Here is a 23,492-nt window from a genome sequence, read left to right as displayed (position 1 = left end):
ATTTTGCATGCACACCGGTAAATAAACTCTATACAATCAGAGTTGCTGTGACAGTACTCACATTTAGAGATATTAGTAACATAACATTTCACGAAAGATTGTGAATCAAAGTACATAAAAAATACATGGAATATTCAAATGGTCTTATGAACTACTCATGTATTTCTTAGCAGTTATTTACAATAAACAACAATAAGGGATTGCTTTCATCTATGAATTCATAAAATGAGGATGCATACAATAAATGCTATTGTTTAGGCAATGCATTCACGATAACTTAGTGTGAATAAACAGCTGACGACTTAAAGGCTGTAGAGCTGGAGTGGACCAGTAGAACTGTAGAAAAAGGCTGATAGACCTACCGATCCACTCATCCACCCAGGCAAATGCCTGTCTGTGTCCCAGCAGCAGCACATCCCGGACCACCTTTAACACAACACAGTGATGGTCAGGACATAGTTGCTCACACAACATCATTCTATCAACCAATGTTATTACATCTAAAAGCAAAATATTCAAGACTCGGGCTGTAGAAGTTACTTCATGGAGACTAAGGTACGTAACGTAACCCTCACGTTTGGAGATGAACTTCGCCAAGGAAAGAAGTAGATGTGAAGCTTTATTTCTGCATCTAAAATGCCTGACTCTAACGAAAGACGACCCCTCACCTTGTGTATAAACTGCTCCACGCGTGTCTGCAGACCCCACACCTCAAACTTGACCGTCACCAGTTTGTACGAGCACATAATGGGATCCTGGGTGTCCCTCCAGCCCTCCTGGAGAATCCCCCGCGACGTCTTGTCGGACTTGAAATATCGCAGGTCCTACGATGGAGGAGAAAATGAACACGGCGAGTGTTTAATATTACAATCATTATCCCAAACCTTCAGGCATCACTGCTCCTGCACCCCGATGGAGTGCAAGGGGGCGCCTGAAGTAACACGCGTGACTGAACGCCGGTGTTAAATACCATTCACCATGAACCTCTCTGGCCCCTCGGAGAATCTCAAACCAGACTCATTAGAGCTGAAGCAACGTGTTATCAAACAGCTCTGAAGACAATTACCAGCTCTCACACTTCACAGACTCTGAAGCATGAAAGGCTTTCAGACTCCAGATGAATGCTGTGTGAGATGAGAGAGGCATATAAAGCAGCAGCTCCTAGACAAGCCCCTAAAGGTCGTATTAGAGCAATGCATTTGGGGCCTAAATTTCACATTTAACAGTCAATAATAATAATAATAATAGCATCATGTGTACTATTATGTGAATATCCTCACAGATGAGTAAGATCGCAGATACGGTCTACCGTTTCATCTGAATCACATTTTACTAGAGCATTTCCTGTTCCAACACTACACTTCCACCTCTTCAGTAGTGTTAACAGCCAGTAGCCGCCAGCATCTACACACTCACACCTCCACAAGCTCACCTCAGATTCCTTATAGTAGCGCTCGGGGATCTCATCGTAGGCGATGTCGATGAAACACACCTCCCTCTCCTGCTCCTTCAGCTCAGTGTCGAAGATCTGAAAGCAGAGCAGATCAGTTTGTGAAAGCTTGCTGCAGCCTCCGCCCGCCTGTCACAGTGGCCTCCTCGCAAGTAAAAATACACTCTCGGAAATGTGTCTACTGCAAGTTACATCATCGCAAATGTGGCCGGCAAGCCGGCCTCGAAAGTTAGAAATTATTCATACGGTTACTCGCGCTTGACTGTGCATCTTGTCATTCTCTGTTCCCTTGTCAGGTCTCAGACAAACACTGGACACACATACTGCACTTGCTCATATGCCCATTAGATGGCGCCCTGTGCCCCATATATTTGTTACTTTGCCAAACAGCACGGTGCTGATTGTAATTACTGTCATATGATAAAACAAGTGTGCAACCTTCCTGGTTTTTATGATTCTTATTATTATTCATTAGTTCCTGTGACGCTGATAATATGGACCTTCTTACTACAATACATCTAGAATATATTAATATTAGAGAGAGAGAGATAGAGATATCAATTCAACAATCCATTGTCATGAAATACAGTACATCCACACACTAATACACTTATAAGTTATCAGTTATAAGAAACCCTTAGATACCCAATAACCTTCCACATTGTATTTTATGTTAAAAAAATGGTCTCTAAAGACCTTTGAGCTAAATTATGTTAGTCTATCTTTGAATCATATGTTCAAATCCTCTATTACAATTATGACAATTTTAATCATATATATACTGTATAATCTGTAGTTCTTTGTTATAAATGTATACATTTCTCCAGGTACTGCATTCACATCTTGGTTAGCGCATCTTTTCAGACTTTTGTCGCTCCACTGAATGTGAACTTTCCCTCTCCGCAGATCCATACACTCCTTATTTTCTCCTCCTCCCCCTCCGAGGCTGCGTTCTGTCATTTACAGTGTGGATGAGCAATGCTGGCACAATAAGGGTGAGATGTCAGCATGCATGAGTGCAGCCGAGCGACGGGAAAGGAGACTGGAATGAAGACAAAGAGAGAAGCAGAGGTGGATGAGAGGAGAAATGGAAACGATGGGGGGGGGCAAGAGCAAGATAGTGTGTAGTAAGAGGAGAAGGATGAAGTCACAGGAAGGGAGAGGAAAGGGGAGTGGAGGAAACGGTGGGAGAAACAGTGGAAATGAAAGCATTGGCTGCGGTCGAATAGTCATGTTTCCTTAACCTCGAGGGAAAACGTCACAGGGTTAACGGAAGTTGGAAGGACAACTCAAAATGATTTAGGAAAAGACGAGAATCCGACTGGACTTTCGCTAAGCTATGTCATTATAATGCGCCGGCTGATGATTGAGTCGTGGGTCTGCGGTGGAGAAACTACAATAATGGACTACAAAAGGCACATCGTCCACCCTCCCCATGTTGTTGGTTCTATAAGCAGCTGGTTCACTGACCGCCTTCAGGTCAAGCAGCTCCTCCTTCCTGTTTGACCGTTTGCTGTATTTACATTTCATTTTATTTTTTGACATTTGTAACATAATAATTAAATCATATTTTTATTTATTTCAATCATGACTGTCCACACACATTTATCAACACAATTCTAATCACTATATGTCTGTACACTATAGACTATATAGACTACTCATATGTACATCATCACCAGGCACCCCGCACCACAATCCAGCAGCCGTTCCCATTTAAAGTGTCCTCTGCATGGTATGCATACATGCAGAGGCACCAAGCTCACACACATCCACACACTTTTCTAAATCATTCCCTCATTTTGGTCAAATAACCATTTTCCACATGCAAATTAAACCTGTTTTTTGGGTTGCTTTTGTCTTCAGTTATTTGATCATGGAAAAATGCCCCTTTACTCTCTCTCTCTTGCCCCATTTTCTCAGTTTCATGTGATTCCCCAGTCAGCCTGGTCCTTGGACTTCCTAACACTAAACAGGCTTTGTTGCTCTTATTAATAGCATCTAAAATATCCCTATTCATCCATGGTTCACTCTTGGTTGTTCTAATAGGAGCAACCCTGGATTTGTGTTATCAGAGATCAGATGGAAAGGGGAAATATCTACTAAGAGCACATATGCATTATTTTGCAAATTATAAAGACGAATGACGTGCAGGAATGATTTGGGAGTGTCTTTGGTTCACTGAAACAAGGTAAAACTGAATTTGATGCAGTTATTTAATGCGCTTAAAGAACTTTAATACATTTACATTTAGGGCATTTAGCAGACACAACATAGGTGTTTATGAATGATGTTCTCAAGTGCTTATCAGAAACCAAAATCCTTGGTTTGACCTCTCAATAAGGTCGCTCTGTGTCATTCCGAAAAGACTACATGTTCTTTCACACTAACCACAGCTCTGTTCTTACTTCTCCCAAAACTAAAAAAAGGCTCACTGGATCTGGGGGAGGTCTATGTTCAACCCAATGCAATTCTCTATGCTCACTGGCTTCACTGTGGGGGCATCTGTGCAGGTGTGGGGCTTTTGCAATAATAGCTCAAAACTTGGGGGAAAAAGTGAAAAGTAAAGAGGTCCTGTAAAGTATGGCAAAATAAAAGAGAATGAAATATCTTTCTCAGTCTGCCTGCTGTGTAGTTCAGGTGTCCTTGGAGTGATTGCAAGAGCAACATGTGCCTCAGGACACATGTTAAAAAGTGTGTGTGTGTGTGTGTGTGTGTGTGTGTACACATACGTGTGCGTGTGACACCCAACGGTACTCTGGAGTTTTGCATGTCATGTACTGTTACTGCAGCCTCCATTCAAACGGTGCACGACGTCCACTCACACACCCACTCACTTCCTGTCCACATACCCACGACTTTCCTCGCTCACTTGCACCAATCCTTCCCCCGTCTTTGAATCCCTCCCACTCAGCAGTTCCTCGTCTGTCTTTTGGACTTGTTTTCACAGCGAGACACCCCGAGTGGACAGATGTATGTTATGCCATCGGAATCCCCACGTGGGAAAACACGGCATTTGCCCGGAGAGAATGTTACGTAAAACACAGCTGCATTCATATTATTTCACAGCATCCTGAAATATGCAGCACATACTCACCAACTGTTTATACGATGTCATGAAACATGGAAAGCTTCTCGTTTGTTTCATAAAGTAGTGCAGCTGTATTATTCGATCATCGAAACATTTTGTGTGTTATGCCGCAGAACTGTGATTAATCTCAAGTGCATTGGCTGTAGGCAATTTCTGTTGGATTGAATAAAAAAAAAAGTATTTGATTTGTCGCCTTGTCATGACAAACCAAACACAGATCAATCTAAAACATCACTACACGTTTAATGCACACTGACAGGCTGTCGCTTTGTGTGTACGTGTGCAAACTACTCGGAGACGCAGCAGCAGAGTGAGGCTGGGGGCCGTTCCTCCCTTACACCATCACCACTGACAATTTGAAGCTCAACATGAAGACACTGTTACATTAACCTGCTGGCTGCCCACCATGATATATTTCAAGCAATTTGTCCGTTGCACGCTACCCTACCATTCTTCTTCCTCACTGTCTGGGGCAGTGGCAGCCTTTCATTTCATGACTAATGCTCCTATAAAGTGGAGAGCGGAGTAAAATATAGAGGCGGAGAAAGAAAGTGAGGAGGCCAACAGCCCAAAATGAAATTAGCTGGCCAACAAGTGGAGTCATTTTTTGGCAGACTCTCAAGGTATATAGTACAGTTGGCATCGTGAGACGACGGGATTGCAAATGAGGGTGTGAGAGTTGCCAAATCTGGAGCCGGATGGTTTTACACATGTAGCCTTCGCAGAGGTCTTGTTCTCAACCGTATGTCTGCTATGACATATTTTGTGTTTTAGAGTGGATAATGTTGCTGTGCAGATTTATGTAGAGGAAGGACAGAAGACAGAATACTCACATTATCATTGCATCCTTTGTTGTCCTCATATTTCGTCTCTATGTGGATGGAGAACTTGGGCAAGAATGAGCACTGCGGATATAGAAAGACAATGATGTGAAACCACCAAAATACAATTAAAAAGCAACCTATGTGCTGCCTTTTAAAGCATTTAAAGAGTCGATACAGAAGTGGTGAACACTAAGAATATTATCCTGCAGAAAGTAAACACTCCTTCCCTCTGGTGATAATGCAGATGAGGTTATTTGATATGTCCTAGAGGAGTTGAGGTGTGAAGTACTATAGTACCTGTGTAAAGAATTCCTGTACTTTTGATACCACTGGTAAAAGTAGACTTTGAAAGTCATTTTTCCATCTTAGCACAGGCTGCCAAAGCAACCGGAGGAACGTTCTGTCTTCCTCTTTCTATGTTCTTCCTCACTGAACAATACAAAACAAAAATGCAGGCTTAAAAGCATGTCAATTTCTAGCTCCCTGTCAAAATTGACAAATGCCAAGACAATTAAGAGTTCTGCCTAAAAACTCATCTTGGCTTTGCTTCTACACTCGATCATACATGAATGATCACGCAACGCCCTCACACATCAACAGAGCAACACTGTTGTCTTTCTCCTTTTTTTCTTGCGCCCTAAAATTGGCATGACTCATGCTGTTGGCATTTCTCACTCTGTACAACAGAAGCCCTATAGCGAGGCCTAATCGCATGCATGTGTGTCTTAAAAGTGTGTCAGCTTGTTCTGCCAAAGCCTCATGTGTTTTCAAGGGTTAATCACGGGTCACAGAGACAGTTCTGCTTATTAGTGTGCGTGTGTGTGTGTGCGCGTGTGTGTGTATATATATATATATATATATATATATATAGCTGTGAGTCCTGTGCTCGGAAATATAGCAGCTCTGTCGCAGTATAATCCATGCAACAAGCTAACAAGGATGACAATTTTGCATAATGTGTAAGGGCTCACTTGTAGTGAAACACCCACAATTAGAGAATGATCATCCAAATTTGCTTCCCCCTCTCAGCTCTACAGATAATTTTACCATCTTTTAGCTCATTGCCTTGGTTTATGGATCACATCTTCAGTTTTGACTTACTCCCACCGCTCTTATCAACCTAATTTTGAACAGCACCAGGCAGCTTGTTTCAACATAAAAGCTCTACTAATCCCACTGCTCTCTCTGTACCCAGCCCTAATGGCAAGTTACTCTAAACACAGTGCTGCAGAAGAACAAGATATATTTCTGAGGAGCAAAGCAGAGCTAAAAAGGATAAATACATGTCTTACATTTGGCGGGTTGGTGGGAAAAAAAAGACTCCAAATGAATGTAAATGTTGTTCTGTGTCTGCTGGATGTGAAAATGGACGATTGTTTGCTAGAATATCTGCCATACAACTCCAATAAGTCTCTGACTGTCAAACATGCGATTAAGTGGTGAGAAATAAATCTGTTGATTGTACTTCAAGACTCATAAAACTATTTCCATGCCACCGTATCCAACTAGATTTGGCAGTAGGATTACTTCCTGACATTTCATTTGAATATCTGATTGTATTCAAGTGTAACTGCAGTAACATCAACAGTTTTCGCAATTAATTGAATCCTCTATGCAGGCCAAAGTTAGTTGTGGAGTCCCACAAGGTTCTATGCTCGGACCTATTCATCTTATGCTTCCTTAATGCAATATTTTTAGAAAACACTCTTTCATTGTTATGTTGATGATTATATCAATTACAATTATATTCATAACATGTCATATCAGTTCGTTAAACCCCCAGTATGCCTTAAGACATAAAACTAGGATGACTGGCATTTTCCTGATGTTAAATATAGAACAAAACTCGAAAAAATGACCTCATGATATAATTGCTGTAGATGACATTGCCCGGGCCTCCAGCACCACCGTAAATAATCTTGGAGTTATCTTTGATCAGGATGTCCTTTAGCTCCCATACAAAACAAGCTTCCTCCTCAGTTGCTCCCCCTTTTGAGCTATATAAATAACTTGAATAGGAAGAACAAACAGTGTCCACAGCTTCCTATACAGTGCAGATGAGTTTTGATTGGGCTCAGCCTGTGTTTGGTGTGCGTTAATGGTTGTGACGGGTCAAGATTCTTGTTTCCCTTCCATCCGGAGTCACCGGTGATGATCAGCAGGCTGGTTTCCTGGTTGTTTTGCACACAGTGGTGCACCATAACACACTCAATTAGACATGCAGTGTACATATAGGTTACTTACCGTGTATTCTGCAGATCAGGGCGTGGGGGTGACACAGACATCAAGGTCGGGGCAGAGACAGAGCACAGGCATATCACAGTTAGTTATATAACAGCATAATGAGAAGGCCACAGTGTACAAAAAAGCGTGAGACATACAGGAAGTGCATAATTCTTTAGCTGATTCCTCACATCATGCCCTCCTGAGTGAATTCTCCTCTACTTTCTCCAATTTTCTCTCATCAAAATGATATTCCCTTTTATCTACTTCTCAGTGTGCAACACTTTTCTCAGGATCATTAACACATCACAGACATATGTGCTGGGTACTGTCGGTGATGGCAAAGCTTCACCCCCTGCTGCACTCATTGTAAGGCAGCGCGGATTAAAAACATGTTTATATGTCAATAACATGTTTGTGCGACTGATCAGTGTGATACTGTTCTTATCTAGAGCCATTGCCCCGTGTCAATACTATCACCTTTTAGAGTTTAGAGTTGAAGGCTCGTCTGCAGAAGTCATAGCTTTTCACATTTAATTTGCATTTTGTTGAGAATGCTATAAAACTGCTTATTTACAATGTTGCTGAAGAGTTTCCTGAATTGTACAGCACATGTCTGGAGTTGCATGGGGACTTTGGTAGAAAAGCTCTTTCCTTTCCAACTAAAATATGTTAAAAATGCAGTGGAGATTAGCAGTCTCGGACCATGTGCTAGAATGGCTCTTCTCGATGCGTCTTGAAAACTCACACTTTGTTTTCACATAGTGCTCCAACTAAAAACACACAGTAGAGCATGTGTACCAAGTGGAGAGTGCCGAGTAAACTGTGTTTGAACTGAAAAACAACTTTCGGCCCACTGAGAGCCTGATGGCGGCTCTATTGCTCTATAGTGTTCCAGCAGGGCACTCTAGCAGCTAACTGGATTTTATATGATGCAAGCCTTGAGCGTGTAAGGTCTATTTGTGGTATTGGCCATTTAAAAAAACCCCGGAAAGATTGATTAGCTGACAGACCCACAAACACATATACTAATTTGTCAGTGTGCTCACCTGTGATGGTGTAAGGGTAGTAGTTCCACGCTTTCTCTGTCACATAGAAAATTTTAGGAACCACTGCTCGAGCCCAGGTGGGTAATTTACTGCAGAGAGACATTGAGACAGACAGAGACAGATGAGGAGGGAGACTGTGAGCATGTAGCAGGAGGGGAAATTGCTTCCGTTATTGCAGCAATCATGGAAAAACGTGTTCCACTGCTCACAGTATATAACTGAACATTGGGAAACTGAGGGACGGAGTAAACAGGATGCTTCCCAACACCCAAATCAGGCAAGCAACCAAACATAATGACTGGGTGCATTACATCCCCGTAGTCTAAGCTGGATAAGACCCCAGGCCCCAGTCTAGCAAAAGAAGATGTCAAAGGCCTCCAGGAATTATCAGAAAGAATAGACTCACGCAATGTTGCCATTTTTTTATTATTATTATTTATATATTATTTTTAATATGTCCTTTACGATACCAAAAGTAGTTTTGCTGCAGTTTTAAGAGTTTGAAGCATATTTTGACAATTATCTGAATAATATTGTGAATCCCAACTACTCTGGCCAGGATGATGACATGAAAACTTCATATTGTCCCATGCATGCCTATCTCTAACCTTGAACCATGATCTCTGGTAAGATGTAATTGAAGCTACACGGAGAACTTATTGATGAGAACATTGAGAACTCATTTATTAAGTGCTCTTTCATGTAGCCCGTCTTCATCTCCGCTCCCTTTGATTGATGTGCAAAACAATATCCTAAGGGGGACAAAAAATGGCGCCCACTGCATCGTGATGGCTGTGAATACAAAAAAAAACAGCCATCGACGATCACATTGTGTGAATGTTGGCAGGCTCTCCCTTTCTCCCTCTCCCCCCTCCCACCAAAAAGGGACTGACACTCCTCCTACACCTCCATCTGTTGATTTCTCCCGCTCCATCCTTGTTCTTTTAAACAGCTTTGCCAGTAGCTGCTGCGACGTGGGCCCACGGCCGCCAAGCGTGCGAGCGTGGTGGGAGGCTGCTCCGAGTTTCTGTGCCAAAGCCGGCGTTTGGATTTCACGAAAAAAATAGAGTTGAAACAAAAACAGCCTCGTTTAGTCGAACACATCCAAGGAAAGGCGACACGCTATTCAATCATCTCTCTTCTCTCATGATTAAGATTAGCGACGGAACAAGCTTGGAATCGGTGTGTGGAGAAGTCCAGCGTCAGGCGGATTGTGACAGCTGGTCGGAGCGTGACAGAACAAGTCCAGATTGATTCCCTGCTGGTGAATGCTTTTTTGCAGAGCCAGATAGATGGCTAATTGAGTAAGGTGAGCAGTTATGGTAAAATCAACTTAAAGGTCCCATATTATGAAAAACACATTTTCTCTGGTCTTTACACCTATAAACTGGTCCTCCCTGAGCCTGTCAACACCCAGAATGAGGAAAAACAAGCGACTCCTGCATGGTCTCTGCAGCCCACCCACTGGTAAAACGGTGCTCCTATAGGCTGTTCAGATTCAGCTCCTGACGTTACGTAATGAAAGGTGTCATTTGCATAGGCTGAAATCCTCTGTGCGATGATAGGAGATATCCGAGAGGGGGCATTTCGCAACACAGCGGGCCAGAACACAGCTCGATTTAGCGGTTGTGGCGCTGGGTGATCTGGCTGGTGCTCCGTGAATAAATCCCGGTGCGGGTGAAGTTGGAGACAATCCTCCCTTTGTCTCACGCGCTCTGGTGCGTCTTCACTGCTGCCGATAGAGCGCCGTGCACGATGGTGCAGATTTTTAATGACAATGTGCCGGCTACGGTTCGTGTTAGCTTGTATGTGTGTGCTAACCAATTCACATCGGACTGCTTCAGTAACGAGGGTCAGTACAAAGCTGGCTTTGCCTCGACACTGACCCTCGTAAAAGGATCTGTCCCAACCATACGGGACCCAGCAACTTCACCTGAGCCACATAGGCGAGCCATATAGCGTTACATCCACTGTAAACATTGGTGCATGCTACCACTAGTAAGTGGCATCGTCTCCATGGCTCTCCAAGTAGGTGATGCCAGACGGAGCTCATTAGCATTTAAAGGTGCAGACACAGAAACAGTCCTCAGCAGAGCTCATTTGAGCAACTTTTAGACAGCTGAAATGCAAGACCACGGATGGGTTTGGGGCAATGCATATCGAAAACAGTGTTGTTGGACCTCTGACAGCTGTGTGAAATTGATGAAAAACAGTATAATATGGGATCTTTAATATAACATGATCTAACTTGTAATGTGATGTCACGGATATTGCCGTGTGTAGTGAAATTAAGTGGCTTTGGAAAGTAAAGACATCATGATTTTATTAACAAACAAGGTCTTAAGCAACTGTACAAACAGGTGTAATTTGTGGATCTCAATTATATAGCCTTCCAATTTTTATAATTAAATATGTTGCAAATTGCCTTCAAAAGCCTGAATAGAAGCCCAACTTATCTCCGTTTGCTCCCTCTGACTTCTCCCTCTCCTCCCCTCTCCTCTGAAGAGCAGAGTTGTGCTGACTCAGCATAATTACATCCCTGGCACAGCGAATGCTGACACAGGTATTTGTGCTAAAACAAATGGCCTACAGCATCTCTGTCCACCCTCTCTACTCTCCCTCTCTTGCCCTTATGATTTTCCTCTCTCTACCGCCGTCATTTTCTCTCCTTCAAATGTTCTCCGACCTATTCCCCGTCGGCTCTCTTCGACTCGTGCGTGTGTGACGAATCTGCGTGGGAGGGTCACGCATGTATCTGCATGCGATGCAGCCCGATGCATCAGTATGGGGTGATGTATAACCGCGATGGAGAAGTAAATCAGGGAAACCTGCTCGTAACAACAAGCAGCACATGCATATCGGTGTGTCCGCAAAACCTTTCCATCCTCATCAAATGGCTCAATGTGATCTGAGCCAGTTAATATGAAGATATACACTAAACCATACACTCCCAAGCTTTGGGAAAAGCCATCGATATGGATAGAATATTGGCTAATGGGTTCTTTGAGTGGGCTGCACGGTGGTGTAGTGGGTAGCACTCTCGCCTCACAGCAAGAGGGTCCTGGGTTCGATTCCCGGGTCAGCCTGGGTTCCTTCTGTGTGGAGTTTGCATGTTCTCCCCGTGTAAGCGTGGGTTCTCTCCGGGTTCTCCGGCTTCCTCCCACAGTCCAAAGACATGCAGGATGGGGATAGGTTAATTGATGACTCTAAATTGCCCATAGGTGTGAATGTGAGCGTGAATGGTTGTTTGTCTCTACATGTCGGCCCTGTGATAGACTGGCGTCCTGTCCAGGGTGTACCCTGCCTTCGCCCAATGACAGCTGGGATTGGCTCCAGCCCCCCCGCAACCCTGAATACAGGATAAGCGGTAGACAATGGATGGATGGATGGATGGATGGATGGGTTCTTTGAGTGAGAATGTTCAGAAACAAGAGATTGAGTCCCAGGTGGCGGGCAAGCCTCTAAGACCATGAGCCAGACAGATTGTTACTAAGCTCACTGCTGTAATGTTTCGCATCAGCACTCCTCAAAGATAATCGTTTATCTTGTGTTTACTGTTGACGAACTGTTGAGATTCTGCAGGTTGTGCCAAAAATGTGTTAAATGCATTGCCAGTAGAGTGCAACATAAAACCCCAGTGACATCTTCGACAATAAGCTGGAAAGGAGGCGGTGCACTGACCTGTTGAGGTAGACTCGTTTCTCTGTGAACTGTCCTTGGCCGTGCGCCGGGTCTTCATACGGTTCGTTCTGGACCACCTCGACCCCTTCCCCTCTATCACTCTGCTCATGGCTGTGTTTGCTGATCATGTACAGCTGCCCGATCCGGTACTGGAAGAGAAGAGACACAGACAGGGTGAGTTAACATGCGATTGTCTGACAAGAACCACTTTGAGAAACTTACAGCAAACCGTGGGAGTGTGCAGTGTAACCGGGGATTTTCAACCACTGTTCACAAGAAGGTTAACAGACTGATAATCAGATACTTGTTATCAAGCAAAATCATGACAGGACCTGGAGGCCAGGATAGGAATAATAATACAAATAGTGGCAATGATTAAGGACTCACAAATGCTTTTAAGTGCAAAATGTGAAGGAATTCACTATGGAATTAAATCCAGAGCAACTGAAGCATTGACAGAAAATATTACATCTCAATAGTTTCATTTTCAGCTAAAAGGTCTGAAGCAACGCATCAGGTTCAATAATAATAATTGAGATAGTCACTGTTTGAGAATATAAATGATCATAAATTTAACTTAGGGTAAATATGGTTCAGAACCTTTAAATAACAAACTCCATCAACTATGCCTCTTTCTTTGATTTCTGCCCCGAGGCCGACAAAAAGTGTGAAACCGCACTCCTTGAAAATGTCAAAAGCAGATGTTTGGATGCGTTTGACCATGAATTGCCTGTCTGCCTGGCCCCGAGTCAACACTCATTCTTTATTTATTGGCTTATTTTCCAGACTGTGTTGAGAAAAAGGCCAGAAAACAAATCAAAGTCCCGTCAGCTTCTGCAGCAATAATGCTTCTTCGATGAAAGGCCAGACCTGCAGTTGGTTTCTTGCTAATCTGCTCACATGGTTGAGACTCTGAACATGGTCCAATGTGTAGAAATGTCACAGTTAATGAAATACTCTTGCCGTGCAATAACAGCTTTTACTTTTCAATGCCCTTCAGCATGTTCACTTGATATGAGCAATAAAACGTGGCTGCACTGATTTGAAGGCAGCACTTCTGTCTGCTTTTGATCTTTAATCTTCTAAATCCAAAGCTTCAGTTGGCGACAAAAGACACAGAAAAGGAGTAGGAAAGATATGAAAATCAATGGAACATTTCAAAGACAGAAAGAGGGCCGAGTGAAAGCGAGAGACTGAGGGGCATCAAAGGAGTGCAACTTGAGGAGTTTTAATGAGAAGGAGGGGCTAGAATTAAATCAAAGATGTAGAAAGGAGACACAACTGGACTTTTTTCTTCTTTTTTTAAACAACAGATTGTAATTAAGAGAGAAAGATGATGAGAAAAATGAGGCGTTAAAGAAAAATATGGTTTGATGATGGCCAGTGATGCTCATAACCCTTTGAATCCGTTACAGGCTCTGAACAAGTGAAGCTGCACTCCGTCACCATACGCTACCTCTTCCCCATGTGCTCCTCTCCTCCAGGTATGTGCACCAGTTTAAAAGTTAGACATGTAGGGCACTGGTAATGAAGGAGAGCTAAATCAACCCTATTCCCTTGGATTTCACATTTCCTCTTTCCCCTGACCTTTACCACTCACGGCTGTGTGCTGAGCTGCAAAATGCTGTCAGGGGAAAATGTGAGGTGCTCATCTAAAATTGCTCCCAGGGGGGTGGGGTCAGCAGTTTTGCACCAAAAGCACCTAGTTTCTGGTGCAAAACATTGATGGACACATTGATTTTGCATGCTAATAAAAAATAAATGTATGTAAAGCCCTGCAAGTCATTAGACCAGGCCTAGTGGAAGGATGCAAAACCAAGAAGCTATAAGAGAATAAAAATCCAAAATATAGAGACGAAAAGTTTTGTCAGCTTTTCATGCTATATAATATGCAGTTGCCAAATGTAACACATTTGGCAAAATAACCAGTAGCATGAAAAAACACTTCCAATAATCTTTCCTGAATATTCAGTGTGGTGGAAATCAGTTTATGATCACCTGATGAGAAATAAGAATACAACTCCTAACAGCGCTTTTAGTAATTTATTCTATAAAGAGTCCAAAACAGGCTAGCAGTCGCTACAGACAGACTGTAAACAGACAAAGTCTAATAAGTCAAAGCCCTCGCAAACAGGGTGTCCAAGCGGACCGCATCACCGACATACAGCTTCAGAGCAAACTATCTGGCCAGATAGGGGCAGACTCCTTAAGAGTCTGACCAAGTCTTCAGTCTTGAGAAGGGCTTTTTATACAGTTGTTTGTGATGTGTCATCAGAAAGCATTGTATCCGTTGTTTGTGTAGACGGAGAACTTTGTCCAGAATGTGGTGTTTGAACCACTCATCAGTGTCCATAGATCCATATTGACTTGCCAGCTGTGCTGGTGTCACAAGATGCATTTCACAACTCATGTAACACATGACATGACATAAGTGCAGAATACAGGTTACCTCATGACACTTGGAATAGTATGAGTTAAAACTACTCAAACTATTAATTATACTATAATGAACTACTAAATGAAAAATTCCCATCACATTCAGTTCTGTGTTCTGTTCCGAGGTGATTGTTATGTAAAATAGAGCTTTTAGAGGCCGCAGACATGAGTGTAATCATCTGAAAAATAGACCCTCCCACCAGAGTAAAGGGGCTCTAAGCTGCTGGAGGACGAGGGTGATGAATTAGAAGAGTTTTTGATTAATTAAAACTAAAAACGCAAAAAGCAGTTAATCATGAACAAGCATGTCCCTTCAAAAGGTCAGATGAGGTCAAACCTACAGTGTGTAGACACACAGATGGACACACAAGCAGGCCGTTGTGTACATTTACTCGTATGCTCATCGATGCAATGCTCTTGGTTACTAAATCTGATCTGAGGAATACGTTTCCTAGAACCAGAGAGGACACAGAGCCGAGGTGCTGCAGCTGGCTGTGTGACCTTTTAATGCATAGATTGTGAAAATAATAAGGCAGAAGTTTGGTGATGTTTAACTGAGGAAGGTGTGTGTAGGAATTCCTCAGTTAAACATCACCAAACTTCCACCTTATACACCCAGCTGCAGCACCTCGGCTCTGTGTCCTCTCTGGTTCTGTGGACTGGCTTCACTGGGAAACACAGTGACTCACTTCCACTGCATCCGTTTGCTCCAAGGCCGCCACTCTCTAGACACACAGAATAACAGGTCTGAAAAGGTTGTCTGAGCACCATATTAAGAAAGCAAACCGTTATTAAGACACATGGTGTTTGACCTCTGCCGAAGTGAAGACAACAATCTAAAAATAGTTTTCTTTCCCCCCCGCCATGCAGCATGGTTTACAGGTCTACTTAGAGCAAAAGTCAATTACTTGAATAATTGATGGGCACAGGATAATCAACAGTAAATGTACAATTGTCATTTGTCAAGCAAATATACCAAACACTTGATTTCCCTCCTAGACTTCCAAAGCTCACTAATGAACACATTTTATGTTGTTTGGAGAAATGTAAAAATAACAACTTGTTACATGGTTTACTGTTTGTTTGCCAAACAACAAATAACTGCAGGACCCATAAACTGAAGAAATAGTTCCAGCATGTACAGCATCTCTCCCTGGAATCCCTAATCTGCATCACCAAAGCCTGCACGCACTGCACCACACAATTACAAACAATGCCTGCAGACATCTCTGTCTGTGAACTTAGTGAAAGTGTGTTGTTAGGAGTTAGGTTCAACAGGCATTGCCCTTTGAGAAATATCTGGCCATTAGCTGCTAAATGTTCCACTTGGTTCATGCAGCCAAATGCAACTTTTTCCTGTTGTTTTTTGGTGCTCTGGAAAAAAGGCACACAGAAGGTTATTGATGCTTTTCCTCTAAAAAAAACCCAGCATGGAAACACATAAAGCTTTGTAGGAGATCTGTATCAGGATAATTCCCTGTAGGTTCATTCACCACTACGAGCAATCCCTCTCACATACAAAATAAACATGTTTTCAATAACATGCATTAAAGCAAACTGTGGTTTACAGAACGTATATATATATATATATATATATATATATATATATATATATATATATCCCTAGGTGATGAAATGCATCAAGCAAAACAATATTGTCAGCACACCTAATGTGTTTTATAACATTTTCAGTGTTGGCAAGATCAGCCCTGAAATGACACATAGGCCTAATGACCAATCTCCATGTGTCATCCAATACCGACAGGAGACTTGGCGTCTTATTGTTTACTGCTGAGTCGAAATAAATTAATTATAAGGAATGTCAGCACTGAAAATGTACATGCTTTCTAATGTGTACCAATCCGAACATGATAGAGCTGAGAAAAGCTCATGTAATTCAGTGTTTGAAATGCAAAACAAAAAGGCCTCTCCCCATTTGTGTGTTCATTTATTAATGCGGCAGATATCAGCCAGCTATTACATCATCCCTCTTAGCCAGCATACTGTAACAGCTAGAACAAATGACATAACAAGTTCTTTCAGCGTCACCTTTCCGTCGATTCATCCTCTCCTGTACTCCATTAAAGCCCCGTCAGCTCTATTCATGAAAGTTCAACCTTTTCATTGAAGTCTCGAAAGCAAAAGGCAGCGTTTCTAAAAGCAGCTCTGGGCTGCGGCGACCGGCGGCCGGATTAAGAGCTGCTGTAAATAATGCAGATGCTCTCCATCCTCTCTGATTCATACAGAATGAGGAAGGTGAGTGAGGGCGGAGGAGATGTTGAAGGATACGGGAGCTGCTAATGAGCGAGGACAAAGTTTCAGGAGATGAGAGGGAGGGACAGACGGACGTAGAGAGGTATAAAGGCTTGAGATTCAGGGTTAGAGTGGCAGTAAAGTGTGACATCAGTCTAATTAAATGTCCGTTTAGAGTAGCGATGTCCTTTCCCATCCGCTTAGTCACCGTTGAGCTGTAGCGGTCATCAACTTCTTAAAATATCAAGGACGTGCATGCATGATCTCGGCCTCTTATCAGGCCCGGTGGGATTATTTGAAAAGTTTGAGGGCGCCATAATGAACGTGCTCCGTGAACAGGGGTGGCGGAATATTCGGGACGGTTTTCACAACAACAAACAGGAGCTGGTAGCGACTGGTTGAATAACCCTGTTGTTTTCCTCCTATTGAAGTAAAACAGGCAATCACTTCAGAGGACGCCACGGTGCTTTAGTACCATTCACTCCCGTCTCCTGCCTGGAATCTTCACAGCGTGATCGATCATTTAGCTACATGATGCAGCCGGCACAAAAGAGGCTGCAGCGCTCGCCTCTTCTTCATTCGATTTGTCTGATGACGGGGCACTCTGCTTTGTTGTTGCTCATTAATCAATGCCAATAGGCCGGAGTGTCATCATCGCCAACTATTACAGGGTTCTGGTCTGGATGGCTGGACGGGCGTGAAATCACAACCTTCCGCGTGTCCTGCTTCCAATGTCTCCAGCCGCAGCCAGCATCGGAACGTCTGGTCACTTCCACATTTAAAAGCATTATTTATATGATGTGTGACCCATTGATTTGACTGATCTCAGTGTGATCACAAACACTTTATTTTCTTCTAACAGCACCATAGTGTGAGAGATTTGCCCCTGGTGTATACCCATTACACAAAATACAACTTGGGACAGTTAGACTCAAAACAGACTTGATTTCAGTTTCTTCAATGAAATATATTCATCCGGGCTCTTTGGAAGTTTAAATACTAGCAGATAACACTAGCACACACACAAATCTAACTATGTTTCATTTAGTGTGGTACAGGGGTTTTCAAGTTAATTTGCTTTTTTTGCACTAAGTAGTTGTAATATTTCCTCTTTTCACACAAACTTAAACCTTTGTACCTGCCTCTTTGCCTTGTCTCCTATCTCAGAGAAGATGCTTGCATGCTCCACATGAGAACAAATCTGTTTGTTTCAGTGCTTATGCATGAGGCCCGTTGTTCTTCTCCCAGAGATGAAGAAATATCTCTGGATCATTTTCAAACAAATACATGAGTATCATTATTTATTTGCACTCAGCATGTCTGGGACTCACCCTTGAAAAAAACTAGTCTGACGTGACATAAATGTTTCACCTTTCATTTTTCAATCCAGTTTAATTTCATCTTGATTATTGCTGCCCTCCTGATGTAGAGGCTTTGCCCATTCGAGAGAAAGTGGTTCATTTACTAATAAAATAACTAATTCAAGCTCTTCAGCGCAAATAGTTCCATTCATTAACAAAAGTAGCACTGCTCAAATTTCTATGGGCTTCAACAGGTCTGGACTCTTTGTCAGACAGACCGCTGGACTGGAGAAACATAATATGAATAAACAACATTGCAGCATTAAGCTGTATCAATCAATATGTGGTCTATCTGGTCTCCCTCAGCATTTCTGTGCAGTCGATAATGCACCAGCACATCACAAATGTGGCGTGCTCGGGGAAAGCTGCAGGACTGTTGTTGAGGGGGGCGAGGAGAAACGAGGAAGAAAAGGGAGCTGGATGGAAACGGTGGAAGATAGAAATGGTGAATCAGCAGATGGAGAAGAGAGGATGGGAGGATGAAAGGGAGGGGGGAGGGTTATGATTAGCTGGCCGCCCATCGCTGTACATCAATACGGGACTCGGAGGACAAAGGATGGGGAGTGGGAACTCAGAATTAAAGAGAGCAATAAAACCGAGACGCGAACAGATAGAGTAGAACAATTTTCGGTCCATTAAGAGATGATCTCTCATTATTCTGTCGCTGCCGCTCCTGAAAGATACGGAGGCCTCAGTACTCGCTTCACTTGTACACTTTACAGCGTCTCAATTTGGCTTTTGGCTGTACTTGGATGGAAGCCAAACAATTGACCCACCATTTAAACAGTTTATCGTCAGTTCAGTCTGTTCAGTTCAGTCTGTTCTTGTTGAGGATGAGTCAAAGACACAGAAACATATATGCGTCCACTAGTCTCTGTTGCTTTACTAATGCATCGTTGTCATATATTTTGAATGCAACCTTGGCAGAATAAACAACCTACTGAATAAAGAAGTCCTCGTCATCAGCCAAAGACTCTAATGAAGTGAGGACATAATGGACCTGCAGTCCAGCAGCATCCAGGTCAACACACCGCTCTACTTGAATGCCACTGTGAAATGCTAATAGCTACTCTAATAGCTCTTCTAATCACCGTGTTTCACTTGCAGAAGGGCTGTACTAACGCCCTCCAGGGCGGGGGTGGATGTGGCACCATGGCCGCCCAACAGAAAAGCCCCTTTTTTTTTTCCACTTTTCACCAACGTAAGAAAAACTTTGGTGGGGGAAAAAAAAGAAACCATTCTTGTCCCCGAGCTCATGTGACTTTACTTGCTCATGTTTCGCCTGAGAGATTGAAACAGCCATGGAGATGACTGTGAAAGCACAAAAATAAGCCTTGGCTCTCTGCTTGTGTAAATGTGCTCAGTGTGCTTTCTGTCGAGTCTGTGTAGGAAGCACGTATGGCCATAGTGCTATTATGATCACACGCTGAGGACCTGTGGTAATGCGAGCAGAAATGCGGGCTATTCTTTTATTAACAGCCGTTAAAAAAAAAAAAAAACATCACCTGAAGAGCTTGTTTTTCTGGAAGACAGTCCACAAAGAGTATTTAACCCTTCATTCAAGTGCACGGCTCCCTTCTTTTTATTACTCTTATGGATCGAAATCCATTCTAATTTGCAGATATTCTTTATTTTTTATTGTCTGTGTTAGGAACAGGAACACAGGAAACAGAAATCTCAATGAGCACCATTCATTCATATAACTGTGGGCACTTTGTTTGCCTACGACCTTGTTTGTAACTGTTCTTGAGTGCTTGTGGTGCCCCACAAAAAAATGATTTAGTCCCATAGTCTTGAGCATGTAAAAGTTACTACTGCAGCCATAGCTCCAATACCTCCTATAGCAAATAATTATGCAGTTTTGTAGCTACCTATAAGCAGTGCTTGCATGACTATGGTACAACATTGTAACGATGCCCAGTGGCTCAGCGGTAGAGCGGGTCCTCCTGATACCGAACCCCAACTTACCCCCTAAGTGAAGAACGTGTGTGTGAATGAAGACATGTAGTGTAAAAGCAACTTGAGCAGTTGAAAAAAGTAGAAAAGCGCTACAGAAATGCATCCATTTGCCATCTACCTGTAGATGTGATGCTAAGTCAGAAGAACTGATCTGCCTCCAGTACCGTAGATGTCACGGGGTCAGGTTTGATGCTTTGGCAGCTAACATTCACAACATGAGCAAGCCAAATTCTGGAGAGGTTCATCAAATAATAGAACAAAAACCTGCAGCTTTTCCTCTCTTACCCCCACAAACTGCCCTTCATACTGATGGATGGTTGCATTGGCAGGGCGATAGTGGCTGATGTAACGCAATATCATCAGGAAACAACGTGAGAAGAATATAACACAGCAACATCTCTTTAGGATTAAAACTACTTGTTAGCATTCAAACACAGACTGTCATGATTGCATTTTTAGTCCTCCTGAAATTCCGACAGGTAAATTTGAAGAGAAATTAGTTAAAAAGGATAGTAGCATGCTTAGATTTCCTTCTAACTGTATGTGGCACAAGCAGGTGATCCCTGAGGAAATGCTGAGACCCGGTGACATTGCGGTGTCTTTATTGGTCTCCCCCTAAAAGTTGATCAGACAGCTGCAGGTAATTCAGAACGCTACTGCTTGAGTCCTCACTAAGACCAAAAAAGTGGATCATATTACTCTGTTTATCAGATCTTTACACTGGCTGTCCGTCAAAGAATTGATTTCAAAATACTACTGTTGGTTTACAAAGCACTGAATGGTTTAGGGCCAAAATACATTTCTGAACGTCTGCTTAGCTATGGAACCCTCCAGACCTGCCGGATGGTCTGGAACGGGTCTGCTCTGTGTCCCCAGAGTCAGAACCAAACATGGAGAGGCAGCCTTCAGTTTTTACGCCCCACATATCTGGAACAAACTTCCAGAAAGCTGCAGGTCTGCTGCAAATCTCAGCTCTTTTAAATCAAGACTGAAGACTTTTCCGTTGGCCGCTGCCTTTCAGTAAACAATACAATGTTATTTGCTTGATTTATTTATTTTTTCAATACTTTTAATGTCTTATGTAAAGCACTTTGAATTGCCTTGTTGTTGAAAGGTGCTATACAAATAAAATTGCATTGCCTTGCCTTGCTGGCTCCATGAAACACTACTTTCTTTAAACATCCAAACCATTTGTTGCTTCAAACGTGTTTGGTTTCTATTCCGCCAGACATGTGGCTAAAAACTGCATGTAGTAATATGAATTCTCTGAAGGAAGAACACCTAATCCTTCAAATGCTACATTTTCGAGATGCACGGTGTTCACTCAGGATGATATACAGCCTGAAAATGCTCATAGGAGAAAAAGAAAACATTTAATCTCGACCTCTGCTCTGTAAGGTGTGTAGCTGTAGTGCATCAGTCTGCAGCCTTCCCTACATCCATCTGTAACACAGAGACACTTAAAAGCATACATACACAATCCGTTTCAGCTGGCACTGCTATGGGCCCATCACTCTGCAGTTTCATTACCTATGATGACACACACACACACACACACACACACACACACACACACACACACACACACACACACACACACACACACACACACACACACACACACACACTCTTCTTCCCCTGTTCAGTGCACATTTAATCAACTGGGTGGCAGTTTGCAGTGCGCTGGGCTGCTCTCTCCAGATAAGATTATCCTTTAGCTGTAGGCCTGACAGCCAATAGGGGAACTAAGAGTGTAATTAGTGTGTGTGTGTGTGTGTGTGTGTGTGTGTGTGTGTGTGTGTGTGTGTGTGTGTGTGTGTGTGTGTGTGTGTGTGTGTGTGTGTGTGTAGGCAAGAAAGTGGAGAGACAGGGCAAATGAACAAGACAACAAAAAGATGGTAAAGATAGTGATTGAGTGAGTGAGAGAAAAAAAAACAATCGGAGCACCATAAACACAAGAAAGCGCTGTGCAGCAGAGAAATATCTGCAGTAGATTTCTGTCCTGTCCTCCACGAGAATCGCAGCATCACATTTTCCCCACCTTCTCTGCTACATTTGCTGTTTTTGTTTGTTTTTTTCCCAAAATGCAGCAGTAGACAACAGGTTAGTTTGTGGTTAATGGGGAAGGGCGAACCAAAGAAAAATGAACCAAAAGTGACATCCAATAGTAAAAACCTGCAGATGTTCAACCTTATCTCTACCCATCACTGTTAGGTTGATAATGTGAAAAAGGCCTGCAGATGCCCGTGTCTCATTATCCACACTGAAAGGGTATATAATACAGAAAATTCTGAATACAGTTTCATTTCACAGATTGATTATTTGTCAAGATTCAAGATTTTGAACTCAAATGGGAAAATCTGTAAAAACAAAAAAAAAAATGTTTGGATTGTTGTACAATGATTTCGACGGCCTCCCCCTTGACCTTTAAGTGAAACAAACTGTGCTGAAGTGCCCACCTGTGACTCAACCCGATACCTGTCAGCTTCAAGTTCCTGCTAATGTGGGATAGAGTGCCAGCCAGCTGAGGCATACACACACCCGGGACACACGCCTCCCCTCCGACACAACTATTATTATTCATCATATCGTCACACGTGAAGACAGGCCTGCGCACACACAGATGATGCACGGCACACATTTATACGTACAAATCCAATGCCAGGGACAGTTGGATGGATGCTTTCCTGTGACTGAGATGTTGCTCATGACGACGCGAGTGAAAGAAAGTACTGGAAAGAGAAACCATGTTTTATACAAGTGTGTATTTCATCAAAGATTTTACCAGGTTGAATCCTCATCATTAAAAAACATGCTAATCGTTACACAATATGATGGAAAATACTTGACTGTGATTGGCCAGGAGTGTGGATTATTCTCAGATAACTGACGTGGCATCGCAATAATTATTATGCAGGGGCATGTGGATGCAGGTTGGCAGGTCTACACGGAGTACAAGAGGTAATCTATTACTGGAAACCTGCTGTCCCGGGATTAGAAGGTGAAGCATTTAACACGTCAGAATATTCGGCTGATATTTTCCCTCAACAGCGAGGTTCAAATGGCATCTTGTCAGGATAATGTTACACCTGTCTGGACTGAAAAAAGAAATGCTCAGACCAGCAAAGGGAATGGAGTCATGTGCTCCAACCTGTATGGAGCTGG

General features: G+C 42.8%; 1 protein-coding gene across 1 annotated transcript in view; it reads right to left on the bottom strand.

Annotated features, from left to right (window-relative positions):
- LOC311011230 (cytoplasmic phosphatidylinositol transfer protein 1-like) overlaps positions 1-23,492 on the bottom strand; it is a 62,788-nt gene that overhangs the window by 5,285 nt on the left and 34,011 nt on the right. The window contains exons 2-7 of the mRNA XM_084006050.1: positions 12,319-12,467; positions 8,627-8,726; positions 5,375-5,446; positions 1,433-1,528; positions 669-824; positions 363-426 (exon numbers count right to left, since the gene is read on the bottom strand). Coding sequence (XP_083862176.1) covers positions 363-426; positions 669-824; positions 1,433-1,528; positions 5,375-5,446; positions 8,627-8,726; positions 12,319-12,467 — 637 coding nt within the window. The remainder of the gene's footprint in view (positions 1-362; positions 427-668; positions 825-1,432; positions 1,529-5,374; positions 5,447-8,626; positions 8,727-12,318; positions 12,468-23,492) is intronic.

The sequence above is a fragment of the Eutrigla gurnardus genome, assembly GCF_963514095.1.
Source record: "Eutrigla gurnardus genome assembly, chromosome: 3".
Taxonomy (NCBI): domain Eukaryota; kingdom Metazoa; phylum Chordata; class Actinopteri; order Perciformes; family Triglidae; genus Eutrigla; species Eutrigla gurnardus.
The sequence above is the reverse complement of the archived record's forward strand: the minus strand, read 5'-3'. Positions and strand labels throughout refer to the sequence as shown.